Here is a 24,526-nt window from a genome sequence, read left to right as displayed (position 1 = left end):
CAAACGGCTAAATGAGACTACACTGTTGACTAAATGCTTAGTCCATTGTTGGACAAATTAAAAAGCCAACATGTTTCGGCCACGCACAGCCTTCATCAGGGCAGAGACAGGATAAAACAACTTAAGAGAGAAAATATTAAAATAGATGAGAGAGACAGAGAGAAAAAGAATATATGTCAAAAGCAACAGTGAAAAGATGGGTTTTGAAAGCTTTTTTGGAAAGATGACATAATGAAAGACAATGAGTTTTGGCCTGTCAGATGTGACTGGGGAGGGCATTCCAGAGGGAGGGGGTGGCTGCAGCAAGGCCCTGTCAGAGGCCCCCCTGTCACAGCTTTAGCAAAGAGATACCTGTGATTCTTGTCAACGTAGATATAAATTGTATGATCATATTCAGCCAAACAGTCAGATGGAGATTTACAATGGTGAGCAAAAAAAAAAGGAAGAACAAAAAATACTACTGGGGGGCCTGGGCCCCCCTATTAACTCCGCCCATGGTGCATATATTATACATCAAACTCTTGAGCTACTTCTGCTTTCACTCACAATGTCAAAATATAAGCGATGCATGTATAGTTTTTGAGATATTAACGTTTGTTGGCACAACTCATACTACTTAACTGCTGCAACGTTGTTGTTGTTGCGACGTCACACTGATTCATCCTATTCCATCCATGTGGACCATCCAGCACTCAAACACACCTCACATTCATGTAGGCTACTGATCAGCTATCCGACACAACCGACTCATTACAGAGAAATGCAGCCTAAATAATTTGTGTGTTGGTTTGTTTAGAACGTCAACATGGCAGCAAGGCAGAAGGACAGGAAGCTTTGCTCATAATGGAGCTACTTCATAAAATAAACGAAATTTCATCATCATCATCATCATAATACAGTATGGTATGCATTTTCTTTTTATCCCTGCCTGCCTTCTACCGCCATCTAGTGGAATATTTATCAAACACAAGTACTTTCTGATTGGCTTCATTTTCGATGTGCTTGTCTCTGGTTGGCTGATACCATTCAGACCGTCTGCAAAAACCGTCCGTGGAAAAACGCGCACAGTTCAATGGTTCCTCCAGAGTCAGTGTCATTTTTGCATCAATGTGCTTTTACAGTACGGCTAGCCTTTTCGTATGCGTACACATAGATGCATTTAGAAAAATGACACAACGAGAAAATAGCCCCCCAGACAGTTATGGGAAGCGTAGGACAGTTATGGGAAGCGTAGGAACAAAAGTTAGACCCGTATCCGGTTTCTCCCCGGACAACAATAGATGTGGGACTGGCTGGCTTCACGGAGTTTGAAACGACAGAAACAACAGTCATGGCAGGTTGTTCCCGAGGCCGTCTGAACGCAATGAGAAAGCTGACAGCCTGTGTGTGCACAGCGGTGGCATGTCTGCTGTCTCAGTCGTTAGTCTGCGGTGACATCACAGACGGGAACGCAGAACATCTGAAGAGAGAGCACTCGCTCATGAAGCCTTACCAAGGTAAGACGGCTAGTTGTTAGCTCCTTAGCTAGCCTGCTGTTTTCTTCCTGGTTCCGCCTGTGCCTCGGCTGGTGTGTCAGGTTGTTTGGCGACACAGGGAGCTCCTTAACATTCAGACAACTCACTGACTGTCGAGTTCTCTAACATGAATTTAATCAGTGCGTTTTAGATTATGAGCGCGTTTGGTATGTAAGGTTAGCGTTGGATATGCTGATGACTCAAAAAGTGAAGGACGAGGGTGAGTGAAATGCAAGTTGAAAAGGTAATATTCATGGAACTGGCAGGGAAATGACTTTTTTCTATTTTATAGATCGCATCCCTGGATATTCAGAGTGCACCTATAATGTATGCAAAAAATCCCCCAAATCAAATTTCTTAAGTATTTCATGTTTTCTTTTTTACATCAAAAGTTCATTTTTCAGGATTTCATTCATAACTGTAATCTACAAACAGTCAGTACTATCAAATGTCTGCCCCATTTCAACCAATCCTATTATAACATGACAGCTGTCAAGCTTCATTGCGAGAATAAAATTCTGAGCGGGCAAAATGGTAGCCTCAAGGCGGGACTCATCAGTCATTCTTCCTTCAGAGTCTCGGGTCCAGACCCCCTATATCCACTGCAAGCCCTGCTAAATGGCTGCACACGATATACACATTATCAATCACAATAAAACTGTGCTCACCCACGAGACAATGTTGTTATCCAAGATTTGGGTGCAATGGCACTCCCAAATAGTACGTACTTTCCAATACCGAGCCCTTTTTCACATGCCAGTGCCGAGGTTTTTAGGTGATCCACAGCACCAGATGTATCGGTTCGGTGCTCAGTGGTTGGGAGGGTGTACTGCAGTTTACAATTTTGAGCATCGGCTGCGGCATGTGAATAGTATGGTCCACACTGTCAGATGTCCTTTGGCTCATTTGCTCCTCCCACATGCTGTGTTTGTGTGGCTCCTCCCACATGCTGTGTTTGTGTGGCTCCTCCCACATGCTGTGTTTGCGTGGCAGGTGTTGGCAGCAGCCCCTCCAGTCAGTGGGACTTCTGGGGGAGCACGTTGGTCACCAGCTCCTACGTCCGCCTCACTCCTGACGAGAGGAGCAAGCAGGGCTCCATCTGGAACACTGTGGTGAGCATGCTCCATAAAGACAGCTCTTACTCCAACTTGGAGTTGGCAGTGTTATGCTTTGTCATTTGAGGGCTATGCCCACTCCCCTTTGGGTGTCGCCTGCTTGTTCTTAGCCTCCCTGTTTTCTCCTCAATTGTATTTTGCCACTTCCCCCCCTGCAAAGCTGTCCCGGTCGTTGCTCCACTGCCTCCGCCAATCTGGGGGGAGTTGTAGACTAGCTCATGTTTCCTCCTCCGATACATGTGCAGTTGCCCAGCTGCCTCTTTTCATCTGCTGACAGCGAGTGGTTTCACTGGCAGGACGTAGCACGTGGGTCGTGGGAGGATCACAATATTCCCCCCGTGAAGTACTTTGTGACAGACTGTGTTTTGAAAGACGGTGTTCAAATGAAGATGTCTTGTTTCTCCTGGTGCAGCCGTGTCACCTGAAGGACTGGGAGATGCACGTGCAGTTCAAAGTTCACGGGTCGGGAAAGAAGAATCTCCATGGCGACGGCATCGCCATCTGGTACACGAAAGACAGACTGCATCCAGGTAGGCAGGACGCACAGAGGCACCGAGTGATGCTTTTGGTTATGGCAGTTTTTCACTGGCAGCCATGTTGGTCTTACTGTCCTGCATTGTTGAGTAATTGTACATTCTATTGAAGTTGTTATTTAGAAATGTGGATATCCCACCCTACTAGCCATTTTGTGAATTATTATTAAAAATAAATAAATAAAAAACATCCCTAATAGAAGTTGGCAGCCACAGTAAAACCTTATGGAGCTCTTTGTATGGGTGGCTCTGCTGATAAGTATTTTTAGTATAAGTATTAGGGGTGTCACGATACACTCAGTTCACGATACGATACGTATCACGATACTGGGTTCACGATAACGATACGATACGATACGATTTTAACAATATTTTTTTAAACTTGAATAATGACAATATATGACTGGAAAAGTAGTATTTTATTTGAAATGCACAAATACAAAACATGCTGTTGTGGGAAATTGTTATTACAATAACAACTAGAAAAAACATGAGATTGGAGATAAGGCTTATCTTGAAATAGAATGAGTTACACCGTCACTTAGATTTACTTTGAACTAAAAGGTTTCTCAGCAGTATAAATTCTCATTATGCATCTTCAGTTTTTCTTCAAACTCAAACAACAAGACTTTTCTTAGTCTATTTTTTATGCATCTTCAGTTTTTCCTGTCAAGTAAACAGTTTTGCCAGAAACTCAATTGAATGGTTTCTCTCCTGTATAACTTCTCATGTGTCTCTTGAGAGACTTGTTCAACTGAACTACTTTCCACACATTGAACTTCAACAAACAAAGACGTTTCTTTGTCTATTTTTGGAAAAAAAAAAAAAAAAAAAAAATTTTTTTTTTTTTTTTTTTTTCACGATATGAGATTTCATCTCAACGATACATATCGTGACGTTTTACTATCGCGAAATTTCGTGGGACGATATATTGTGACACCCCTAATAAGTATTGATACTCAACTTGCGGCCCCGGGGCCAGATGTGGCCTGCGACAGGGTGCAGAGTGGCCCCCCGACCATTTTCTAATAATTTCACGTTAGTTTTCATTGTGAATTACGGTAGAATCTAATTCACAATAAAAAACAAATGTGAAATAAAGTTTGACTGAGCTCCAGCTAAATTGTCAAATACCGCCGTCTGCTCACTACCCAGGCACTTATGTATGTACTTAACCTAACTAACTTAACCTAACTAACTAACTATCCGGTGTGCACAACATTGTCAGACTAAACTCCGGCTGACACCCCAAAAACCTACAATCCGCTACAGAAAAATGTATATTGATTGTTTATTAACTGGCCCCTGGCCTTCTATCATTTCACGAAAGTGGCCCCCGGGCAAAGCACGTTGAGTATCCCTGTCTTAGCCCCTCTGCCTAGTATTTCACCTCAGACAGGTGTTTCACTGTCTTAGCCCCTCTGCCTAGTATTTCACCTCAGACAGGTGTTTCACTGTCTTAGCCCCTCTGCCTAGTATTTCACCTCAGACAGGTGTTTCACTGAAACAGCTTCTTGTGACAAGTGATGTTTCTTTGTGCAGTGTTCTTTCTGCTGCTGTGGCTCCCCTGGCTTACAAATCACTTTACATGGCAGAATAAAGCTCACATTATTCAAACTGAGCAAATCCTAAGATCCTAACATTGTAAAAAGGAAAAAGGGCATTGCCAATTAATTTGCAAAGGGTGTATGCCAGGGCTCTTCAATTGGTGGCCTGCGTTGGAATTGCATTTTATTTTTTATTTTTTTATTATTATTATTTTTACAGTGCACCTGAACGCAACATGCAAGATACCCGCTGAATAAGTGTCCAAATGTTCATGTCATTCTGGCCAATACTCCACTTCTGTTATAACATTTAATCTTTATGACTAAAAGGCTAAACATAATCTCATGTGTAAGAAATTACTGTTCTACATTGAAGTACAAATTTAAATGATTAACTCGTTGGTTTTGGTTGGTTTGGTTTTATTTAGCTTCAAGAGTGCCTTTTTGTTCTTGTGTGACCCTCAACACAGGCTTTGAGAATCCCGGGCCACTTACTGATACTTATTCTTAAATTAACCCACTCATATTCTGGTTTATTTCAAGAAAAACATTTTGGCTAGTGGAAATTCTAATTGGCTGGTCACTTTAAAATCTAGCAGCCATATTGGCAGGTGGTCAAAAAAGTTAATTTCAAGCCCTGCAGGGAGAGCAGGTGGTGACACAGGAGTGAGAAAAGGATACAATATTGGTGGTTAAGACTGAATAATGACATCACACAACTGTTCATTTAAAATGAGTTATTCCTCTAAACCAGCCTTCAAAATGCTCCAAATGTTTCACGCCGGCGCCAGGGTGCCGTTCGGCCCTCAGCAAAATGTGGCCCTTGGTGAAAAGTAATTGAAGACCCCTGCTGGATAGTATATGTTTTGCTTCTTCTGGTGATGGCTGCAGCGTGGAGCGGCATGCAACCCTCTTTCATACTCGCTTTTCATCCATTCTCCATAGTAGCTCTGGGAGAGCGGCCCCCCGGCCCCCCAGCGACATCATCAGAATCACGCGGTTGCAAACAACCTATTGTATTTGTCTGTGTTGTGCTGCCCCACTCTGCACTGACATGCCTGTGAAAACATTTGCACTCTGAACACGGAGCTAAAGACCACGCATCACTTTCACCCCATCAGTCACCTTTGCTCACCAGGTGTTGACGTTAGCATCTAACGTGTTAGCATCTAACATGTTAGCATCTAACATGTTAGCACGCTCACCTTAGCCTGGTGAAAAGAACACATCCTGATAACGTGACCTCACATCCTGTTTGGCTCTAGGTATCTAGGTATCTAGGACTTCCAGCCGCTCCCATCGATTTCAGTGGGCGGGAGTACTTGCCTTGACAGACACCTCCTTCAGCCAATCAGCGTCGCCGAATCCAATCCAAATCCACTTGGAAGAACAGTGAAAACGTCTTCTCCCCCCGAGTCCCCCGGCAAATTGTTGTTATTGAGTCTATTTCTGCAAAAACTGTGTTTACTCTACTAATGTTAACATTACCCCCCGTTGCTTCGGAAGACGGCATTACTACGGCGCCCCTGATTGGCGGGGGTTGCGTTGACTACGTTTACATGCACACAATATTCCGCTTTTTGCCCATATTCGGAAAATGACAATATTCCGACTAAATGAATAATCCACTAATATTCCCGTTTACATGCAGCCGTAGCTCGCCCTCCCCGACACGTGGGGGGGGGGGGGGGGGGGGGGGACCAAATGTGAAATTGGTCCATTTCAGGAGCTTGCTGCTGAAAAGTTTGGTGTTGCGCATCCAAGTCTTTCATAAAAAGTAGGCTAGTAGCCTACGTTATTACCTTGCAGGCTCGCAAGCATTGTGGACTTCCGTGGGCACTGGGCACTATAGGCTACTCTTTCTCTTTAAATCGATGTTTCTCATCTCCTCCCGATCAGAAATGTCGGCTTTTCTTTTTGCATGCCAGAGATGATGGATTATTATGATTATATCACCTGTTCTGTTCTTGTTGACCACAAACAGGCAACATGCGTCGCAAACTGCGGTAAAAACCCTGATTGAGACGCATATTCCGAATGCGCTGTATACATGATCAAAGAATCCTCCGAAAACCCGAATAATACTGGAATAACCCAGATGTCTTAATCGGAAAATGCTAAATTTGGAAAAAGGGCAAATTCGGAAAATGCAACTGGAATATGCTGTTTACATGACCCTTATCAAATTCAGAATATTGTCATTTTCCGAATAATAGTGGAATATTGTGTGCATCATGTAAACGTAGTCACTGTCAACTATGGGCGCAGGTCCCTGATTGGCCCGGTTACGTTCAAATTTCAGGAAATGGCTGTGGGCGGGTGGAAGTCCAGACTGACCCGTGGAGGGAAACAGGATGTGAGGTCATGTGATCAGGGTGGTTGTGTGCTCATGTCTCGCCCCATCTCTGCCTCCCTCCACACTAGGCCCTGTGTTTGGAAACCAGGATCATTTTCTTGGCCTGGCTCTTTTTTTGGACACCTTCCGCAATGACCTCCATGGGCTGGATGTAAGTGCTGCTGTGTGTGTGTGTGTGTGGAGGCTGTAGAATGACCTGCTCGTCTCTTTGCAGGGCCCGTGTTTTCCAACAATGCTCTGTTCCACGGGCTGGCCCTTTTTATAGACACTTATTCTAACGATGACGCCACCGACGTGAGTGGCTGCTCACCATTCTATTGTCTGCATGACTAAGTTTTCATATTTGGTGTTTTGTTATTTTTTCCTTCACTGTAGTTCAGCATGTTGTCAGTAAATTCAGCATGTTTTATTACAGTTTTTTTTTTTTTTTTGCAAAAAACTCGTTTGGTTTATTTTCTTTGTGTCCACCACAACAAAATTGAAATGTAATCACATATGCATTATAAAGCACAATGGTTCCCTGAAAAAGGCAGATTGCTGTTGAAACATGGTTAAAGGAGACCTATTATGCTCATTTCCAATTGTATATTTCAGTGATTCCCAACCAGGGGTACGTGTACCCCTAGGAGTACTTGAGCAGCTTGCAGGGGGTACTTGGAAAGATTGGGGATTACCAATTATTTCCAAAATGATAAAAACAATATTCCAAAACAATTCATAGGCCCATCGTGGTGAAACCGATTACTTTTTCCAATTGAAAACTGTCAGAATTGTATTAAAGGGGAGTCATTCAAATTATTTCCATTTAGTAATTACATGTGTTAGAGGCCTACTAAAAGTTTAATACGAGCTTAATAGAAGAACTAATTTAGGAGAATCATCAACACGCATGAGTGACAGGGTAGAATAGGCATGGCAAAACAGCTCAAGGGGTACATAAGACAGAAAAGGTTGGGAACCACTGGATTTGATAGGGGTGTCAAAATTAATCGTTTAATCGATGCATCGAGATGCGGACGTGTGAATCGAATCGAATCGTTGACGGATGAATCGTTGAATCGTTTATGTTTAAATTTTTGTTGACATTCGGATTTTAATGCACTTTCTAAGTAAAAAAAGGACTTCATATTTATCTGACTGCTTGTATTAATTGATGAAAAGTAGCCATGCGCAGTAAAAATATAGAAAATTGGGGATTTGATACTTGGAACTGCCATACTTTGAGCTGTATCGAGATGCATCATGGAATCGAATCGAATCGTTGACAGATGAATTGTAATCGAATCGTGAGGCCAGTGAAGATTCACAGCCCTAATATTTTATAATTATTTTATTCTTTATTCTTTGTGAGTGAGAGCAGAAGTAGCCGAAGGGTTTGATGTATAATATAGTATGTAGTGTTAAACCTTTAGTGAACTGTCCCAGCTTTAAAATGAAATCTGAATTCAGTAAAAACTGCAGACTGTCAAGTCTGGGAGAGTGGATTGTGACATCACACACTCTAGGCTAGCTCCATAGGATCCCATTGTAAAGGTTGAAAAAAAGTATAAACCTAGGGGCGTCGGGTAGTGTGGCGGTAAATTCCCTGCCTACCAACACGAGGGGTGCAGGTTCGCATCCTCGTGTTACCTCCGGCTTGGTCGGGCGTCCATACAGGCATGGTTGGCTGGTGTCTGCTGGAGGGAAGCCGGATTGAGGGTATTTGTCCTGGTCGCTGCACTAGCGCCTCCAGCACCTCCTCTGCTTCGGTCAGGGCGCCTGTTCGGTGCAGAAGGGAACTGGTGGGAATAGCGTGATCCTCCCACGCGCTACGTCCTACCGGTGAAGCTCCCGCTGTCAGGTGAAAAGAAGCTGCTGGCTACTGCGCATGTCTCGGAGGAAGCATGGTGCTAGCCTACGGCTCTCCCCAGATCGGCAGAGGGTGCAGCAGCAGAGGGAAAAAATTGGCCAAGTACAATTGGGGAGAAAATGGGGGAGGAAGGGGAATTGGAAAAAAAACACAATATAAACATAAACTGTCATTTCTCAAAAAGTACAAAAGGTATCAAAAAGCTGAATAAGATTAATAAAGTACTAAAAGTGGTGACCCGTTTAAAGTTCGAATGGAGTTTCTAGCTTAATGTATGAAAGAGTAGTTAGAGTTCAAAGAGGGTATAGTTTGAGCATTGACCATAATATAAGGTAATCAGGGTCAATTTGACGTCACCTAGACCCACCCCTAGGGCGGCTGTAGCTCAGGAGGTAGAGCGGGTCGTCCACTAATCGCTTTGGATAAAAGAGGTCGGTGGTTCGATTCCCGGCTCCTCCAGTCTGCATGTCGAAGTGTCCTTGGGCAAGACACTGAACCCCAAATTGCTCCCGTTGGTGTGCCAGCACCCTGCGTGGCAGCCTGTCGCCATCGGTGTGTGAATGGGTGAATGTACCTACTGATTGTAAAGCGCTTTGGATAAAAGCGCTATATAAATGCAGGCCATTTACCATTTACCCGTGTCCTCGTTCAAATCTCGTAACCTCTCGTTCAGAGCAATCTGAAATCTGAATCCCGCCATTTTTTCCCTAATGGGGATAACTTTCACATACCTTAAGTTTCCTCATTATTTGAAACGTTGGCCATGTTTACAATAGCATCCAACAGAGAAACATTATATATGACACAAAATATGGAAAAGCATAATAGGTCCCCTTTAAACACATCAAAGGATATTTGATTTTATTTCACCAGGGCGTCATCTTGTGATGTAGGCTCCGTTCACACTGCAGCTGGGAGTCAGATCAGCTGTTTTTTTTAATGTGCTACAACATGGGATCCAAAAAATCCATCGTGCACCTACATGCAGTTTGCATTTGAACGCTCAAATTAGGATTTGTCCGCGTTTAAAACTTAAAAACACATGGCAACCAAAATGTTTTTCAAACGAATGGAAGAAGCACAGGTACATGTCTTTTTGACATCGCTGTCAGTTCATATTGTTATTTGATATGAGTTACAATTCGCAATTGTGCATGAAAGTCTGCAGTGTGAACGTAGCCTTTGTGTATTCAAAACATAAACTGATATGACCAACAATGTTTCATGTGGACTTTATATAGTACAGGTACTGTACATCATGATTTTTGTATTCCCTCTACATCCCCATCTCCTTAAGAATCTGCTTACACCTGTTTTTGTTTTTTTTGGGTTGTATTTTGTCCTCTCTGTCTTCCCGTCCCCCGTGCAGCGCTCCTTCCCGTTCATCTCGGCCATGGTGAATAACGGCACGGTGGGCTACGACCACGGCAGGGACGGCCGCTCGTCAGAGCTGGGCGGCTGCTCTGCCGAGATCAGGAACAGAGACCACGACACCTACCTCGCCATCCGCTACTCCAAGGGACGACTCACCGTACGTTACGCCACCGTTTATATATGCACAGGGTTTCCAGGAACAAGTCTGGACAATTCATTTGATTGGACAAAATTTGCACTTGGAGCATGTCAGGATTTTTTTTTTTATTATTATATATATATTTTTTGGATTTAAAAATTGTAACATCCAAGAAGAAAACATAAGAACCACAAACATCTACAAAAAAACACAAAATATATACACAAACACAAACATATATACACAAACACAAACAAATTCACTCAGAAACATCCCCCCCCTCCCCGCAGGTCTCCCCCATCCACCAATCCACACAAATAATTGGCTGACATGGCAAAGAAAAGAGCTGTCATGGCGATGCCCATGGCCCCCACGCACGGCTTTACTAAATGTATTACACGACGTGATGTTTGCTACTTTAGCGCCGTGCATACGGGCCACCGACATCTCCATGACAGCCAGGAGATACCCATTGTTCCAAAGGCAGAGTATGAGGAGCCATCATCCATCTCTGAGCTACTTCTTTTCAGCAGTAAGGCCCAACAAAAGCCAACGCCTCTACCTCAAGGATACATTCAACCCAGTCAAATCAGCAGCATGTCAGGAATTCTAAACGCTTCACAGGTGCTGAAGGGTTTGAACGAAATTAAGACTGTCGAAAACTCAACAGTGGAAAATATATGTCTAGTCACTCTAGTGTTAATAAATGAATTGAAGTTCAGAGACAACTGTGAGTTGAATATAAAATGCCTTTTTTTGCACCACCTGTGTGCTTACGCTTTTCTCTGACTGCCTTCAGGTTCTGTTTCCTTAATATCTTTAATATCTTAAATAAAGGCATATTCAAATCACAGCTGTGTCTGGACCGGGATTAATTTTCTTTATTAATGCTAGATTTTTTCCCCCTCTCCGTTTCTTCTGTTTCCTATGAAAATAAATGTATTGTTCCCTGGACTTAAACTGTGGTAATTTCATTAAAAGTCTAGAAAAGTGTAAAATACTTTTATTAACATATCATCCCCTACGGGGGATTCTCTATCCTAGTCTGAGCAGATGCCCTCCTCTCTCACCACAACAGTAGCGTCATCTTATCATGGAGTCATTACACCCAATACACAGTTCCGTGTTGCTGTAGGCCTACTTTCACTTTACTACGCCTTATTGAAAGTCCTACTGCCGAGCCACTGTCACTGTACGTCATACAGATATGGACTGGAAAAAGTCTGCAATTTTGAAATAGAAAATAGGTGTAGGAGGAGGAACCATGTATGCAACATCAATTGTGTATTCATTGAAGTATTATTGCATGCATCACTCACTCGTCTCCTCAAACATTAGGCATATCGGAACTCTAGGTTTACATAAATCGTGTAGAGACTATTTACATTTTCAGAGAAGTAAACCATAATGTGCTGAACCCAATCAATCCCAGAATCGTTTTGTGAGTTTCCCCCCCCCCTCCCTACAAATGTTGACAACATTTTGGGACATGATTCCTCATGTAGACGTCTCTGGGTGTTTCCTGGTTCTCTGGGTGCATCAATTTGTTTTTCTTACTTTAGATGCACCTGCAAATTGATACAAACTGACCACCATTTCAAATGCATATGTTTGTGTGTTGTCATTGACATTGAATGCAGATCATGGTGGATGTGGAGGACAAGAATGAATGGAAGGAATGCATCGACATCGGAGGCGTTCGTCTTCCTACCGGCTATTTCTTCGGTGCCTCGGCAGCCACAGGAGATCTGTCTGGTAGGTGCCAGCTGGGTCGAGCTGTACAGGAAATACAAATATACATAAATTATGTTTTGAATTTGCATTCCCTCCTGCAAGCTCTAAATGTCAAAAGGCTGACATTTTCTGGTGGAGTGAATCTAGTAACTGATCATGTAATAACAGTGTCACTTTTAAATGGGTCAAAAAGGTAAAATCAATCAATCAAACTTTATTAAGGACGCGCAAGCGGTCCATAGCGCACAGACAGTAGAAAACAATACATAAAACAATAATAAAAAACAATGAAAAAACGAGGCAATATCCACAAAGTCACATCGTGATTACCGGTACATAAAGGCTAGAACGCCAGTGGTTCCCTAAAGTGGAAAAGAGCCTGACTGAGCTTAGCACAGGTTCATCAGCAATGAAATCACACTGTTCGTAGAGTCAAGAGAGCCTACACATACACCCATGTGCGTACAAGAGATTACGCACAACAGGTGGGCACACCAACACTGACTTGTTTCACGCCATTAGACATGTTGAAAATAAAACCTGTTGATGTAATTCAGGGTCTTGAAAAGTATTAAAAGTTGATAAATCAATTTAAGGAAAATGAAGGCCCTTAAAAAGTCTTAATTGCCATTTGAGAGGTAATACATTTTGTAGCTACTGTGCTGATGGTGTGAAATGAGGAGACAGTATGATTGTTTTGACCACACGAAGATTCACTTTGTATCGAAACATAATTTTTATTCAATAAAGTAGCCAGTGTTGGGGGTAGCTCATTACAAAAGTAACATATTACATGTAATATATTACTTTTAGCACTAACTCAGTAATATAACTTATTACTTATAGGATTTCAGTAATATTATACCAGTTACTTTGTCAAGTAACTCAAGTTACAAATTGAGTTAAACATTTTTTTTAAATCAAAGCACATATTTAAAAAAGATTCAATCTTTTCCTAATCAAACTGTGTGTTTTTGTGCAAATAACCACTATAGATGACAATCACAAAGGAAAATAATAACATTTAGAATTTTGGATTGTTTACACTGACTTCAAGGCGGTTGAAATTATTTTTCGGGATGGTTCCGGGGCGGCGATGTCATTCTGCTGCTGCTGTTGTTTTGGTGAAAGTAATGCAAAAGTAGTGTAATCAGTAATGAGTTACTCTACACAGACAGTAATATTGTAAAGTAACGTATTACTTTCAAATGAAAGTAACTAGTAATATGCAGTATATTACATTTTGAAAGTAACTTGCCCAACACTGAAAGTAGCCATACGGTGTGCGGTCTCTAAATCTATTTCATCAAATGAGCATATGTTATCATCTCATATCGATCGTAGACCCCTGAATTGAATCAAAATCGTATCGTGGCAGACTTTGTGATATCAGTAAATACCATATCGTTGTCCAAATAATCTATATAATATTGTTTTGTGATGAAACTTGTGATTTACACCTCTATCGCACCTCTATAACGCAAGTGGCGTTGAGGTCTTGGAAAAAGTATTAAAACGGTCTTAAAATGTATTGAATTTAACTTACCCTGTAATTGCTGCATAATGTAATAATAACATCACATTACATGACTTTGTGTCCCAGACAACCACGACATCATCTCCATGAAGCTGTACCAGCTGATGGTGGAGCACACTGCCGAGGAGGAAAACCTGGACTGGACCAAGATCGAGCCCAGCGTCAGCCTGCTCAAATCTCCCAAAGGTGCGTTAGAGCAGTGGTTCTCAAATGTTATCACACGAAGGACCCCTAAACTGACAAAAAATAAGTCCATAGAGACACTGCATGTAATAGGCCACGCCCATCACGGGGGAAGAGCTCCGTTCATTTCCACACACCAGCGTCATTTTCCTTGAATTAAACATAGCTAAAAGCTGTTGTGTGGTGGGGCTGCGCAGACAACAAATGTAAAAAATCACCAGTTAAAGTTTTTTTCTACTCCTGAGCAAAACAAGGAAGCCATTGAGAATTGGCGAGAAGAAAAATGTAGATCTAGTTGTCAAGAAGTAAGTTGGAGTGTTCATCTTCCGTATATACGATCTTTTGGTGCAACACGCACGTGACATAGGAGAACGCCAGGATTGGACAGGAGTTTGTGTTTTCCCCCGTCTTGGGCGTGGTTTCTGAATGATGACACGTTACGCAGCGTCTCTGGACCACCATTTGATAGGATTTTGTCCCACGGTCCCCCATATGATAAGATTGATAATGTTTTATTACAGAAAGTGTATAAAACCCATGACCAAAATAGCCATTGTGTTACTTATGAATGGAATTATAGCTCAAATAAATTACCCCCCTTTTGGCTGGGGACCCCCTGAAAGCCACTCAAGGACCCCCATTTGAGAACCACTGCGTTAGAGAGCTGACACAGCGAAAAAACACTTGAAAGGTCTAGCCGCAACTAGAGGCCGAGCGATGCATCACATCACGTCTCCTGTGTCGGGGCCAAAAAGTTGCACTTCAAACACACTACAAACATGACAGCCGACGGGCAGTGTTTAAAGGGAAACGCCTTCCATTTCGCTCACTTAAACAGTTTAACTCATTCTCTGCCAGGGTCATTTCGGTCTGTGTGCTCCCAGTGCCAGGATTTTGAGCATATTTCCTGATCTTCCAGGACCCACAGAATATTCTGTGCTAGGAATAAAATTACACAACATATCTCACAATAAAGCAGAGACTCTCTTCTTACCCCTTGTAAAAAACTGAAACTCTCCCATGTTTCCTTGTTTAGTTACAAGCAGTGGAAGTTAGCTTGTTTTCACTAAAAATGCCCTCCTTGGGAGATAAATATGAGAAAAAGAGGTTTTTAGTGAAGGACACCGTTTCAAGCAGAACTCTCTTTTGAGCCTTTTATTTTTTGCCTCAGTGACACATCAGACATATACAGTATTTGTTTTCCCAAATAAATAAATAAAAAAAATAAAATAAGAGAATGTATTTGAGGGAGCTGTGTCGGTCTTAGCTTGATAAAAGCATAAACAAATGGAACGAACCCTTATGTGGTCACACTCACACACTCTCTCTCACACTCTCACACACACACACACACACACACACACACAGGAATAACGAGTGCTGTAACGTTACCTGCTGTCACGTTACCTCTCATAACTAACGTTAGCACAGAAGATCACACAATAGCTACGTTAGTGCTGTAAACTTTGAAATGTTTATGTGACACATGTTTCGCCTTGGTTGCTGGGGACGGGTGTGTGACGCGGTTTGACGCGTTTGACGTATCCATGTGATTCCCCCTCCCTTGAGTGTGACAGGGCTCTCCCTTGAGAGGGAGAGCTGGCAAGAGGAAACGTGAAGCGAGTCATGCCGGCGGCATAAGTTATAAACAATGCGTGACAATTATACTCGAATGTTGTGTGTGTGATCTTCCTCGCCATCGTCGCCATCCGAGAACGACTGGGTCGGACTCTGTTTCGACCACAGGCTCCACCCATAAATACTAAACTAGCGGGTTCCTTTTATCAGTTTGACTTGAAACAATGTCACAGGCTGGGAAAGTGTCTGATGTAATGTAAACAGCCAAAACATGAAAGTACGTCCGAGTACGTCTTTGGCACAGAACGCCATTGTTAAAAGTACGTCCGGGTACGTCTTTGGCAGAGAATGAGTTTAATATAGCTATTATATGTAACTAGGGTTTCGGCCCCCTCTCGCCCGCTGCACGGGCTCGCCACCCGCCCTGCAACTCGCCCGCTTGTGCAGCGCACAATTGCCAACTTCGCATCACTGATGACATCACTCACTGATGACATCACAATTGCTCGAGTGACCATCACTGATCACATCATGGAGTGCTCGAGTGCCATCACTGATGATATCATAGACATTGTGACATCGCTGATGATATCATACACATTGTGACATCATCAGTGACATCACAATATGGGCCCAAAATCGCAGACAGAGCCCACTTACTCAATTTTATGTATTATGATGATGATGATGATGATATAGCTACTTCTAATGGAGAATATGTCTGATAAAAAAGTTGTAAATGGTGCTGGCGTTGTCAGGCCTTGTCTGGTTTTTTGCTTGTGGAAGAAAGCAAGAGACGGAGGTGAAAAATAAGGAGAAACCACACCACACTAAATGGGTGCTATCCTGCAGCGACAGGCTCAAGGGACTGTTCTTGTGAAAATATCTGTAATGTATTGGAATCATCAGATGAGATAACGTTGGAATCATATGAATCACATGGCCAGCAGTTTGGTGTTGAAGTCTTACTACAGTGTAAACATACTTCTTCTTTTCTGTTTCTGTTTCAGACAACATCGACGATCCGACCGGAAACTTCCGCGGCACGCCGCTCACCGGCTGGAAGGTCTTCCTGCTCCTGCTGTGCTCTCTGCTGGGAATCGTAGTCTGTGCTGTGGTGGGAGCTGTAGTCTTCCAGAAGAGACAGGAGAGGAACAAGAGGTTTTACTGAGAGAGAGAGAGATAGACCCTTATCAGAGAGGTATGAAATGAACTGTTTCCAGATGACAGATCCAACACATTTAATGTGAATTTCTTTTCTAAGGATTGTACAAATGTGTATATTGTTGAAGCACTGCGTTGGAGTAAGTTATGGTAACTTGTGATGTTGGTAAGAAAGGTAAAGCCATGGTGCACAGCTAGTGGCAAACACCATGAGTCACCATACAAAAAACACATTTTCTCTCATTTCACTACAGGGTTTTCGTCTTGGAACAAAAACCTTCTGATATTTTCAAACTTGTAACTTGGTGTCTTTCAAGTTTCTTCAGATTGAGTTCAGAGCCGCTTGTTCTCGAACCAGTCGATCTCAAACTTTTCAGCTGGGCAACCCTCCATCGTAGGGTTAGGCTAACCCTAACCCAACCCTCCATCGTAGGGTTAACCCTAACCCTAACCCAACCCTCCATCGTAGGGTTAGGCTAACCCTAACCCAACCCTCCATCGTAGGGTTAACCCTAACCCTAACCCAACCCTCCATCGTAGGGTTAGGCTAACCATAACCCAACCCTCCATCGTAGGGTTAACCCTAACCCTAACCCAACCCTCCATCGTAGGGTTAGGCTAACCCTAACCCAACCCTCCATCGTAGGGTTAACCCTAACCCTAACCCAACCCTCCATCGTAGGGTTAGGCTAACCATAACCCAACCCTCCATCGTAGGGTTAACCCTAACCCTAACCCAACCCTCCATCGTAGGGTTAGGGTAACCATAACCCAACCCTCCATCGTAGGGTTAACCCTAACCCTAACCCAACCCTCCATCGTAGGGTTAGGGTAACCATAACCCTAACCCTCCATCGTAGGGTTAGGCTAACCATAACCCTAACCCTCCATCGTAGGGTTAGGCTAACCATAACCCTAACCCTCCATCGTAGGGTTAGGGTAACCATAACCCTAACCCTCCATTGAAGGCATCATGTTGAATTTTATTTTCTCTGTCAGGGTATTTGACTTGATTACTGTTTGGAATAAGCAATTATTTCATTGCATTCTTTCACAAGAAAAAGGCATATAGCACAATGACTAAAAACATAAATATTCATACTATTAGAAATATATATTTTTCAGATACCAAAAAGCATCTCCAAGATTGAGATCCACTTGCTTATATGATGATTTATTTTGCCTTTTTAAAATGTGTTCTGTATTCAAGAGTTCTGATTGGGATTGTTTGCTTTTGTATCAGTTTATTTTGACATTGTTTTTCTGCTTCAGAGTTTGGGGGAATGGAGGGAGGAGGGGGGGGGGGGTCGTTTCTGCTTAAAGCAAGTGTTGTCACCATAACACAATTTACACTTTCAATCCTACGCTCAGCATCGGAATCATTTAGTTAAGGTGCGGCCTGTTTGACTCTGTGAAACCACACACAAAAGCCAAATTTGCCGACCTCAGGACTCAGTTGTGGATTAGGATTAAAGTATTGAATGTTTATCAAATGCAGTCTTCCCAAGCGCTATTGGAATAGTATTGATATTTTGGTTATTGTGACACTTCAGAAACCATGCAGAGTAAAGATGGCCGCCTCCAGGTCCGCTCCATCACTGTCTTCACATCTGTCCCACAATGCAAAGCCTCAAAGCCACTGCAGTTAGGACAGCAGGGAGAGATGGAGAAAATGCTGCAGGCTCATTTGGTAACAGTTCACTTGACAGCAGCCTCAGTCCAGTGCAGTTACCCTGTGGGAAAACACGGTCCAGATCAGGGGAGGAAATTCACTTTTTTTGCCCCTGGATAATTTTCATTGCAATTGTATCAAAAGTTGGTAAATATACTAGTTCTTCTATGTTGCCTGACAGAGCAATATTCAACAACTCTTTTCCAAGCACATTTTATTTCTAAAAAATCAAACCTTCAAAATCCCAGTTCCAAGGGCAGATGTACATTTCTTTATGGGTAGTCCAGGTTTTGGTCGTGTGCAGCAGAAAGAGCTTGCACTGCTTTTCCATAGGTTACTACAGCGGAACAAAGCCACTGTAAAGCCTTCTAGCACAGTGCATTGTGGGTAAAGCCTTCTAGCACAGTGCATTGTGGGTAAAGCCTTCTAGCACAGTGCATTGTGGGTGGATTAGGACAGCTGTCGGTTTTATTTCAGCGTCTGTGGGGAGAATGCTATTTCTTTTTTTCCTTTTCTTTTTTTTGCGGGGGGGGGGTATCTGGAATATGCCTTTATCATTATGTTTTCCAGTGTGTTACTAACTAAGCGAGTGTGGGAGAAAAGCTACAAAAAAAAACAGGTTTCTTCAGTTTTGTATTTCTGCACACAAATGATATTGTAGCGGCTGAGATGAAATAGTAATAATTGTGATTGATCAATGGTAGCAGATGATCTGTGTTATTGATGATGCTGTTTCAAACTTAAGCTAGAGGAGATGCTGATTCTTCAAGGCTGATGGATGGATTGTTCAAAGGCACATTTTCACTGGCAATCCTGTCTGGATCTGTACGTCTTTTTCCTCTTGCGTTCTTTTGACTGTTTTGTTTAGTTTGGTTGCAGCTTACTTGGTTTGCTCTGTCTTTCCATCAATATATAGCAAGGAAGGAGGAGTGTGTTCATCCTAGAAAGTGAACATGTTGTGCACTTGACAATGACAAACATGTGCTTTCCAAACCACTGAAACATGCAGCACGTGTTTTCATTTCTAACTTCTGCCGCTACATTTGTATCACCTGTGTTCTGTTAGCATTAGCATTAGCATGAGCCATTCTAATGTTTTAGTTCCTGTGACATCACCAACATGTTTCCTATGAGAGTCGAGAGTCAGTAGTTTGCTGTTATCAGAAGTTGTGAATTCAAACCGTAGTCAGTCCTGGCTCTAAGATGGCATCTTAACAGGGAATTATGTTCTCCTGTCCAATCTTTAACCACTAGATTATTGAATTATAGATTATTGAATTGAAAGAACCAACTGTAACACCCCAAATGGAAAATGAAACTCATGTATCGTACACTAGCCACATTGTCAGAAACTGTCCCCAAGATACATGGTCATTAAACCTATGGCTGCAATGAATGATTATTTTCCTTATCGATTATTTTCTCGACTGGTCGATTAGTTTGATCTATAAAGTGTCACAAAATGGTGAAAAATGTCCAAAGCCGAAGATGACACCCTCAAATGTCTTATTTTGTCCTGACCAACAGTCCACAACCCAAAGATAATCAGTTTACTATATTCACATTGAAGAAGCTGGAACTATTTTTATTTTAATTTATTTTTATTCTTAAAAATGTGTCTAAACAAGTAATGATTATAAAATAGTTGTAGTTAATTGTCTGACGATCGACTAATGGATTCATCGACTTATTGTTGCTGCAGTAATGACACCAGTGTAGGTGCGTTACAGTATGTGTCAGAGAAGCACTGTGAACTTTGAACTGTGTACTTCAAACATAACTCCACCTATGTTCCATATTCTTCCATCAATCTGGACAAAGATCTTGCCAGCTGCTTCACTAAATAGAGCTGCTTACCTCTTGCTTTCCAATGCAGTCCTATTGGGCCAATGGACCCTCTGAAAACCAACATCCAAAGCTGCTCTATTTTTTCCCCACTGTAATGCAACATGTCACTAAAAAGATGTCAATAAAAAGTCTAAAGTGGCGCCTTTCTCATACAGTTTTGATGCCATCTTGCTTTGTTTCTGCTCTCCTGGCCAGCTGTGTCTTCTCATATCCACGCTTCCCAATGTTTTTCTCACTCATGAGGCCACTTGAAGATCTCAAAAATGTTCACGGCCCACATCTGACTAAACAGTGCAGAACATGTGACTAAACAGTACAGAACATCTGACTAAACAGTGCAGAACATGTGACTAAACAGTACAGAACATCTGACTAAACAGTACAGAACATCTGACTAAACAGTACAGAACATCTGACTAAACAGTACAGAACATCTGACTAAACAGTACAGAACATGTGACTAAACAGTACAGAACATCTGACTAAACAGTACAGAACATCTGACTAAACAGTGCAGAACATCTGACTAAACAGTGCAGAACATGTGACTAAACAGTACAGAACATCTGACTAAACAGTACAGAACATCTGACTAAACAGTACAGAACATGTGACTAAACAGTACAGAACATCTGACTAAACAGTACAGAACATCTGACTAAACAGTACAGAACATGTGACTAAACAGTACAGAACATCTGACTAAACAGTACAGAACATCTGACTAAACAGTACAGAACATCTGACTAAACAGTGCAGAACATGTGACTAAACAGTACAGAACGTGACTAAACACAGTACAGAACATCTGACTAAACAGTACAGAACATGTGACTAAACAGTACAGAACATCTGACTAAACAGTACAGAACATGTGACTAAACAGTACAGAACATGTGACTAAACAGTACAGAACATCTGACTAAACAGTACAGAACATGTGACTAAACAGTACAGAACATCTGACTAAACAGTACAGAACATGTGACTAAACAGTACAGAACATCTGACTAAACAGTACAGAACATGTGACTAAACAGTACAGAACATCTGACTAAACAGTACAGAACATCTGACTAAACAGTACAGAACATGTGACTAAACAGTACAGAACATCTGACTAAACAGTACAGAACATCTGACTAAACAGTACAGAACATGTGACTAAACAGTACAGAACATCTGACTAAACAGTGCAGAACATGTGACTAAACAGTACAGAACATCTGACTAAACAGTGCAGAACATGTGACTAAACAGTACAGAACATGTGACTAAACAGTACAGAACATGTGACTAAACAGTACAGAACATCTGACTAAACAGAACATCTGACTAAACAGTGCAGAACATGTGACTAAACAGTACAGAACATGTGACTAAACAGTACAGAACATGTGACTAAACAGTACAGAACATCTGACTAAACAGTACAGAACATGTGACTAAACAGTACAGAACATCTGACTAAACAGTACAGAACATCTGACTAAACAGTACAGAACATGTGACTAAACAGAGCAGAACATCTGACTAAACAGTACAGAACATGTGACTAAACAGTACAGAACATCTGACTAAACAGTACAGAACATCTGACTAAACAGTACAGAACATCTGACTAAACAGTACAGAACATCTGACTAAACAGTGCAGAACATGTGACTAAACAGTACAGAACATCTGACTAAACAGTACAGAACATGTGACTAAACAGTACAGAACATGTGACTAAACAGTACAGAACATCTGACTAAACAGTACAGAACATGTGACTAAACAGTACAGAACATCTGACTAAACAGTGCAGAACATGTGACTAAACAGTACAGAACATCTGACTAAACAGTACAGAACATCTGACTAAACAGTACAGAACATGTGACTAAACAGTACAGAACATGTGACTAAACAGTACAGAACATGTGACTAAACAGTACAGAACATGTGACTAAACAGTACAGAACATCTGATTAAACAGTGCAGAACATGTGACTAAACAGTACAGAACATGTGACTAAACAGTGCAGAACATGTGACTAAACAGTACAGAACATGTGACTAAACAGTACAGAACATGTGACTAAACAGTACAGAACATGTGACTAAACAGTACAGAACATGTGACTAAACAGTACAGAACATGTGACTAAACAGTACAGAACATGTGACTAAACAGTACAGAACATCTGACTAAACAGTACAGAACATTCAAACAGTACAGAACATCTGACTAAACAGTACAGAACATGTGACTAAACAGTACAGAACATCTGACTAAACAGTACAGAACATCTGACTAAACAGTACAGAACATGTGACTAAACAGTACAGAACATGTGACTAAACAGTACAGAACATGTGACTAAACAGTACAGAACATCTGACTAAACAGTACAGAGGGCAAATAATGTGTTCTCAGAGTACTTTTAAATTTAACGATAAAAGGTGCTGTCCATCAACACCACACACACAAAGTAAAAATGAGGGTTTGTCTGCAATAGGCTATTTAACGAATAACTGATTACAAATTAAATAACGTGTCATTCAACAATGAAGAAATGCATTCTCATAATATACTGTATTATAGATGTGTGTGTGTGTATATATACACACACACACACACACACATTATTTTCTTTCACGAAAATCGTAATGTTTTGCAATTTGATTTGGCAGCCCACTTGCAATACCTTTGCAAAATATTGTTGCAATATCGATATCGAGGTATTTGGTCGAAAATATTGTGATATTTGATTTTGTCTATTGCCCAGTTCTACATCTCACCTGTGGCTTTGACTTACAACTGAACATTTAGCCGACTTGGAGAAAATACAGGCATATATCAATATATATCATATCCCGAGGTATGATTTTTCGTCCATAATATTGCCCAGCCCTATGCCAGAGGAAGTGGGCTGTTGTAGCTCACGCAGCTAAACATATGGAGGTGCAGAAGGTTGTTGGTTTAATCCCTGCAGTGGACTTTGGCTTCAGAAATGTTCACATGATAAGCTGCTGACTGTAAGATAGTAGCAGTGATGTGTCTTTATCATCAGTAGTTTGAACACTGATATGAATAAGCTGATGGAGGAGACTGGACAGGCTCTGTTTCTAGCTCAGTCAGATAAACAGCTGCTTGGCAGGTAGGCTACTGTAGCTGCTGGGTTCAAATCCCACCTCAAATCCCACCTCACTCTTTATGCTTTGTTTCAATGTCAGTAAAAGTTCAGCTGTCTGGTTGTCTCTCTCATCATAACCCCCTGCTCATATCTCTGTGGGGGGGGGGGGGGTTGTATAATGTCCACTGCTTACAAGTGTTTCTGATCAAAGAAATTACACCGTATACTCTACTCAAAACAAACATGTTTAGTTTTTAAAGACCACAAGATGGCGATGTAGTACTGTTTTTTGTGTGTTCTGCTAGCAGAGTGGAGTAGCATGTGTGCTGCTGAGTGTGTGTGTGTGTGTGTGTGTGTGTGTTCTTTATTAAGCCTGCTGACGCTGAGACACAGGCGCACACGCAGACAAACACAAACTTTCCCACACACACTGATCTGAAAATTTCCAAATAGCCCATTAACAGAAGGACTGAAGCGACACATTACATTTAAATCACTGTCATTTGTGTCTCGGCCGGAGGAGAAATAGCCTATGATATGAGGACAGCGTGTGTTCATATTACTCTAGTACTTGTGAGGACCATTAGACCAGGGGGTCTCAAAGTCTGAGACTGTGGGCCTCCCCGAGACAAAGCTTGGAAAAAGGCACCCCCCTCACTAAATTCCTGGATGCCTATATCAAATAACATAATATGTTATTTGATTTCATAGACACTCTCAACAATTGAGCCAAGATAACCTGATATTGCTGTTTGACATACGTCAGAATACACCAAATAGCCTATAAAGGTCTGTATGTCTGAATGCATTTATTAGTTTCTGAATCTGGGAAAGTGGGAAAAACACTAAACTGTCACAAAACGACTATCTCTGAACTATCTTTAACCAAATCACATACATTTAGGCTATTCTATGTGATTTCCTTTCGATAACTAATGTAGGCTACTAGTCTCGCTGGCCAGCCTCCCCTCCCTTCCGTGAGAGGAGTCTGGCGGCGTTGGTCACCATTATGGAATTGTGATGGGCGGCGCTTAGCGGCAGTGGCCCTTGGAAAATAGTTTCCAACAATCCAACTTGCCATTTTCAGCGTGTAGCAACGAGCTACATGCTAACCTTTAATGCTAGCATGTAAGTTTCTGCCATTAGCTTACCAGCTAGATAGCGTTGTTGTTTTCACTGCGGCGGCAGGGGACTATTTACAGCGACGCAGGAGGGAGTGGAAGCCGCTCTGATTGACATGGTCGGAGCCAATGAAGGAGCT

At 41.9% G+C, this 24,526-nt stretch overlaps 1 protein-coding gene across 2 annotated transcripts; it reads left to right on the top strand.

Annotated features, from left to right (window-relative positions):
- Positions 1-1,325: 1,325 nt before the first annotated feature.
- On the top strand, positions 1,326-20,273 carry lman2 (lectin, mannose-binding 2). Of its 2 annotated transcripts, XM_083651648.1 has the most exons (9): positions 1,326-1,496; positions 2,508-2,626; positions 3,042-3,159; positions 7,134-7,216; positions 10,284-10,445; positions 12,068-12,182; positions 13,765-13,884; positions 16,470-16,660; positions 18,177-20,273. In XM_083651648.1, exons 1-8 carry the CDS (start codon positions 1,331-1,333, stop codon positions 16,628-16,630), a joined length of 1,044 nt encoding a protein of 347 aa, XP_083507774.1. In that variant the 5' UTR covers positions 1,326-1,330; the 3' UTR covers positions 16,631-16,660; positions 18,177-20,273. The 2 variants fall into 2 exon arrangements, with proteins under 2 accessions (XP_083507774.1, XP_083507773.1); XM_083651647.1 differs by lacking the exon at positions 18,177-20,273 and having other exon boundaries at positions 16,470-16,854.
- Positions 20,274-24,526: the final 4,253 nt, after the last annotated feature.

Source organism: Poromitra crassiceps, assembly GCF_964638095.1.
Source record: "Poromitra crassiceps genome assembly, chromosome: 15".
NCBI classification, from domain to species: Eukaryota; Metazoa; Chordata; class Actinopteri; order Beryciformes; family Melamphaidae; genus Poromitra; species Poromitra crassiceps.
Note: the sequence above shows the minus strand (reverse complement) of the source record. Positions and strands in the feature narration are given on the sequence as shown.